The sequence below is a fragment of the Argopecten irradians genome, chromosome 3 (genome assembly GCF_041381155.1).
Source record: "Argopecten irradians isolate NY chromosome 3, Ai_NY, whole genome shotgun sequence".
Lineage (NCBI taxonomy): Eukaryota > Metazoa > Mollusca > Bivalvia > Pectinida > Pectinidae > Argopecten > Argopecten irradians.
Window position 1 is genome coordinate 9,594,810 of NC_091136.1, and position 6,500 is coordinate 9,601,309.

Here is a 6,500-nt window from a genome sequence, read left to right on the forward strand (position 1 = left end):
AAAAGTTAATACATTTATGTGAGAATAACTATTTATGGAAAGATACATTGTTGTATTTGCACATTGTCATACATGTCCTTGGGAATGCAATGTCAATAAAGCCGTGGTTTTGTACAGTCGATTGGTGTGTCTGTTGTCTTTTATGATGAATTATATTGTAGAATTTATGTATTCTTTGTAAGTTTGGAATTGTCACTTCGGAGATTTAATACATGAACATACTCGAAAGTTATTGCACAATTCATCTAATGGAACAAAATCGTTTTTAGATCAACGATTCAATGATAACAATATATATTACTTCAAGGAAGAATTGAGTCAGTTCATGACGTATGAAAATAATCAAAAGAGAGGAAATTTATCAATATATGAATAATCAAAAAAAAAATTAATTAATTACCGCCACTCAGTGATAAGCAAACTATTTTGCATGACGGTACCTTGGTGTCAGCTGCGTGTTGTAGGCTATTCTGAACATTGGTTTTTTTCTGGGCTTATGGCAATTTTAAAATTCTTCAGTTTTTATCTGCAAATCATGGCTTTTGAGAAAACTGACTAAAAAATAAATAAGTATGTTACAGTGACCTAGTTAGGCATTTGTTCTATTTTAGGCATTTACAATTTTAATAATGATTCTTTTCATTTTGCAAAGATGTGATAGCTTTGAATTTTTGTTTAGTTCTGCATGTGGATCTTGAAAAGACTTCGATAAGATGATTACATACCACAGGTCACATCGACTTTCATTTTGCTCTTCACAATCACCTGATTTAATAGACTTTTACAACAATCATACAGATATAAATAAAAACCCACTTCTTTCATAAAAAATTATGGTTTGCAAAATGTTTTCTATTTCGTTTTACGGAGTCAGATTTTGTTATGGCGCTATCCAGGTTGTTGAAAGGAGGGGTCTTCTGAATAAATATACGACGTATTATTTCAGCACTAGTTTTATTTTAGCGCTTTTCGCGCTGTCTTTGAAGCGCTAATTTATGTACAGTGCTAAATTTTGTAAAATGGTGTTTCTGTTACTGAACCTCGAATTGTGTTTATCGTATTTTAAGTCATGATGACTATGTATATATATATCATATCTATAACATCCCCTGGCAAAATAATCAACACTTTCAGCTCATACTATTTTCATAACGTTCCGATGTTTCGTTTTCAAATTATCAGTATTTTTGTACAACACTTCAACTTATTAACGTCATTTTCTTCACTGTTCTTGCCAAAATGCCAACGATACGTGTTGCTTACTGATAAAACAAGGTTTTCTAAAAAATGCATAAAGTAAAATCATGAACATATCATGAGCTGAAAGTGTTGATAATTTTGCCAGGGGACTTTTCTTTAGAAGTATGACAAATTCTGTTGAAATCGGGAAAATTAAAAAAATAAATAAATATACCTAGTAAAACATATACACTGTAGTAAAAATATGAAGTGTCCAATTACTTTTGTCCAGATACTGAAAGTGCTGGTATTCCCCAGGGATCAGTCATCGGTCCCTTTCTATTTCTGATATATATGAAATGATATTACTGAATGCTTGCATAACAAATGAGAAGACTTTTTGCTGATGACACATCTCTTTTTTAAAGTAATATACATGTATACTCATCCACTAGAAGCAGTTAGTAGCGTATCTAGTGACTTAGGACATCAATTTCAATCCTATAAAAACAAAATATCTTACTTTAAATCGTAAAAGAAATATTGTCACTCCCAGATATTATTTTTCAAAACGAAATTGTGGAAAATATATCACCGGAAGCATATTGGTGTACTCTTCTCTGAAGAAGTTAAGTGGCATCATCAGATCAATTTTATCTGTAATAAAGCATGTAAGCGCATTACCTTGTGCTGAAAACTGTTAAATGTAAAAGTAGTCCCAAAACACTCATAACATCTTATAATATTTATATAAGACCCATACTAGAATATCGTGATTTCAATTTTGATGACTATAACCAACATGATAGCGGTACCGAAAGTGAACCTTTCACTATAAACTTTATTATGAATGTGGTACGGACACCATTGCTGCAAGACGAAATAACACAAACTAATTCTCATATATAAAATTCTCACTGGAACTGGAAATTGGTTAAACCCTCTTTTAATAATGTGAATCCATACCTGTTAAAAATGATAGAATATTCACTGTATGTTGAACAAATACAAATGAACAAATACAAATGCAAAAACTGTTTTTATTTTTATTAATTGGAATTAAAGATTTCGCAGCAATGTTTGACATATATCAAATTATTATATCAATTTAAACAACTTCTCAAAAGATCTGTAAGTCACATTGTAACAGACACAAGTAGAAACACAACCTTTGTTAATAATAGCATCCCATTATATCAACTTAGGAATTATTTGAGTAATCTAAATTTCAATATTTATAAAGATCATCATATTGAATAATCAGCTTGTAAGTGTTTGCAATGTTTATGAAACAGGACATCGTAATCTCAACTATGTAAAATATGCAAATCCACAGAAAACGATTTGACTTAATTATAATATTTGCTAAATTGTGTTGTTTAGATGATAACAGTACACAAACAGTATTGACAATCTTGTGATAATGGACTAATTAAAAGATCATCATCTTATACACTTAAATTGGGATGTTTTGGCGTCGGTAAAATTAGGTGTATTTGTATGAAAATAGGGTGGTTAAATTTTGCTGCATTTAAATTTAGAGTTTCCCTGTGCCATGTAAAATTTTGGCGCATAAGTTGATTTGATAAAAAGGAAAACATTATGAAGATTTACTTTGCCTATAATATACATATTGATCCCGCAACAATGAAAACCCGACGTGATTGGTTTTGATTGACTTATCGATACAAAGATAACCCTTTGAATTATTGATCTTCAATAGAAAGGATTAATAGTCACACATCTAATTATATACATGTTTGCACAAAAAAAGACTCGCACAGGTAACATTATATGTTTCCGGTTGATAGCACATACCTTAAATGTATGTTTATGTAACGTGATCGAGCAATTTACCCGAGAGTATGTGTTCCTTACCTAATAAATGGCATGTCGATGTGTTAATCATTATAAACAAACAAATAAATACATAGCCAAATTTTGGTATGCTAAATTTTAGCGCTTTCGTGACAAACGCCAAATACATGTAAGCAAAACTTTGACGACACCCAAATATCACAATTTAGGTACCCTTTTATAGGTTTTTACTTGTGTTATAATTTTAGCAAAATGGGTTGTTAAATAGAATACTTTAAGGTATACAATTAAACACGTAGTTACGCTAAAAGTACATTTGGTAGAGTCCATAAGTAACAAACAACAAGAGATTGATATTTTGGGGACCTGGGATGAGCCGCACTTGCATTGCTGACAAATCATCATTATAGACACAAAGTGGTACACATGGTAAGAGAAAAAGAATCATTTGGGGTGAGACCGGAGAGGTCAACCTTCCAGATAATATTCTTAAGCTGTCGCAAACACTCGGCATAGCCTTGTACAATCTTACTCCTCGTGTTGGGATTCTCTTGTCTCACCACACAGGGAATGAAAGATTCTCTTAGCCCACACCTATTTGGCAAAAGTATAAAAGATAACACAATAAGTTTCGGCATATTATGGTGCACAACAAATCATTTACACGGGGATTGATGTATCATAACCAAAAAGGCGAAAATCCTGAGAATATACATCCTTCAGCCGGGCGAGTGTTTCGGGATTAATCTTGCTGTAGGCCTCCGCTACCACACGCTTCTTCTGTAAAAACACTTGTGACATTGATAGCGGCGCAGATTCGATCAACTTCAACATTATTGCCGTCAATTCTTTTGCCTCAAACTTCTCCATTTTCTGTAAGAATAGCAAAATAACTTCAATTGCAGAAGAGCATATTGCCACTCTCATTTACTATGATTGCAAATATTCTTGTCAATGGTTCATGATATTATGAATATTGAAAGATATCTTAAGCTTCTTCTCCTCGAAATGTGTACTTGTTTAATGTTTTCAAATTACGATTTTTATGCTTTCTTCATCATTTGTTTTTCATTTGTTTTGTCCCTGACATTAAAAAGGATTTGATAAATCATGAAAGTAACACAATATACCTGCGGTATAACGCGACATTGCTATAGAACTTAAAAATTCTCCAAATCTACTTTATAGTTCTTACATCGCGCTTTAAGATACATTTTTGTTTCATTCCACAGTTATAAGGACATTTGTAGTACTTTTTAAGCTACCCATTTAAAGTGTTTTTCGCGGGACGTCACATTGTCCCAGTTACTAAACGTTTCCTGTCTGTAGTGCAGTTGCCAGACAATGACCGCTGGTTGGTGGATTTTCTCCGGTACTCCTGTTGTTCTTTACCATCCAAAACGGATACCCTGTCCTTTAATAGGATGCTAAACTAATCCGAATCAAATCTATATTTTAAGACGCCTAGTGACAATATAAAAAATGTGATAATATGACTGTTCTCATTGGCATATTTTATGGTGTAACAGTTTATTAACAATTATACCTTCTAGTAAAATGTCACAAGATTTTTCTTACCTGGAATTCCTTTGCCGGAAAAGGCCTTGATGAAAGAATATATCCTTGCCATTGTAACACTTGCCATAATTTCTCTACAAAAAGAAATGTATCTGTGCAATCTGGTATTGAATGCTTATAGTAAAACATCTGGGACGAGATAAAAGTAAACAAAGTATCATTTAATCTTGTAGTATGCATCATTTTCGAAATCGCCACTCTTTTCGAATATGTAATGTTAGAAATCTGAAGGATATACTCCAAGTCAGATGTAAGTGTTTCCTGTTTACAGATAATGTCGTAATGTATAGTACACGGTTTACAGAGGCGCGTCACAGGAAGTGTGTGTTCCTCATAAATTAGATTTTTCGATAAGGCGTCTAACAGATCTCCAAAAGAAACATTGAATCCACAATAACCTTCTCCCTTTTTAAAATGGTCCTTTCCTGTGAGTTTTGCCAATCTTCTCCCCCAATTCCCAACAATAAAATATTTATCTACGTAAGCGGAGAATAATCTCTCATATGGATTACGCGCCGTTACTATCATTTTCACTGATACTTCTTCACTACTAAACATGGCTGAAAAATTCGCCGTGTTTTTACGATAGACATATTCTTTGTCGATTTGGATACTATTTCCCGCATATTCGCCACTCTGTTCCTGAAGGGCCGATACAATCGTACCGACCAAAGTACTGCCCGTCTTTGGTGTCTTACAAAATGCTAGGCCGTATGATTTAGCGTAGTAGTAATTCGGGTATTTTCGTGTAAATCCATTTTTGGGTACGTTCTCGCAATTTTTATATAGCAGAGCCTGCCTCTCTTTGTAAATATTTGTAGCTTTATTTTCTTCTGTTTGCATATCAATACCAACGGATTTTTCTCCTACTCTGCATCCAAAGTCTGGATCTGCAACAAAAACATATCGTAATAAATTGATATTTTGCTGCAAAAGCAAATCGATTGTTATTCCATGAAACAAATAGAACTTAAACCATTGACCACCAGATTGTCAAATTGTTTTAAGGGACTTATAGGAATGAAGAAGGATTTTTTAAAACCTGGATTGTCAGCTTTCAGGTGAGGTAACACTATACAAATGACAAAGATTTCCACAATTACAAGATATACCACAGCCTCCTAAAACATACGAGCATTCCCTTAATTTTTTATCTATCATAATGCCTATTATTATTTTGGAATTTTAAAGCCACTCAGGACAAATGTTGTTTTAGAAGAATGTCATAAGCTATTTTCCCGGATATCAGTTCGTTTGAAAAATATCTGTTAAAAGATAATACCTTTGATATGTTTTTAAACTGATTGGAAGTCGTGAACACGATCAGTAACATACCAAATATTTGGAGCAAACCAAAAAAACTTAACTTTTATCCTGTCAATAAATATCATTAAAATGGGTTACCATAAAGAATGAAGCATCTTTCATTATCAGTAATTTATAAATAATATGTTCAAGAGATGGAAACTGGGGGTCTCCTTGCCATATAACCAGAGTAAGAGATAAAAAGCGCACATAGAAGTGGCTATGTACCTAGATCTTAAACCGTACAAACGACCTTTGGTAGCCTTTTACGACAATGTTATCATAGTACTTACGTGTTTGTTGCTTCGTTAAAAGTAAGGAATATAATAAAATGAATTCCAATCCAAAAATGATAATAAGGCAAAATAATACACTTTTCATTTCGTTCCGTCAATGATATTTACTTCGTCAATATTTATATATAAGTCTCAGTGTGAAACGTGTGTGTATATATATATATATACGGACACCATTTTTCCACCGGATGCCGTATAGGGCATAACCCTTAGCAATCATAAAAGTTAAAACTTGAATGGTTACTAAAACCCTGTTAATGGCATTAAATCAACGTAAAGGACAGTACTAGATATAATTAAATTATGATGGTCAAATAACCTCAG

At 32.8% G+C, this 6,500-nt stretch overlaps 1 protein-coding gene across 1 annotated transcript; it reads right to left on the minus strand.

Annotated features, from left to right (window-relative positions):
- Nucleotides 1–2,203: 2,203 nt before the first annotated feature.
- Nucleotides 2,204–6,285, minus strand: LOC138319897 (carbohydrate sulfotransferase 11-like). Its single transcript, XM_069263016.1, has 3 exons — nucleotides 6,174–6,285; nucleotides 4,576–5,465; nucleotides 2,204–3,870 (listed from the first exon to the last, which is right to left on the minus strand). Exons 1-3 carry the CDS (start codon nucleotides 6,259–6,261, stop codon nucleotides 3,658–3,660), a joined length of 1,191 nt encoding a protein of 396 aa, XP_069119117.1. The 5' UTR covers nucleotides 6,262–6,285; the 3' UTR covers nucleotides 2,204–3,657.
- Between the last annotated feature and the right edge of the window lie 215 nt (nucleotides 6,286–6,500).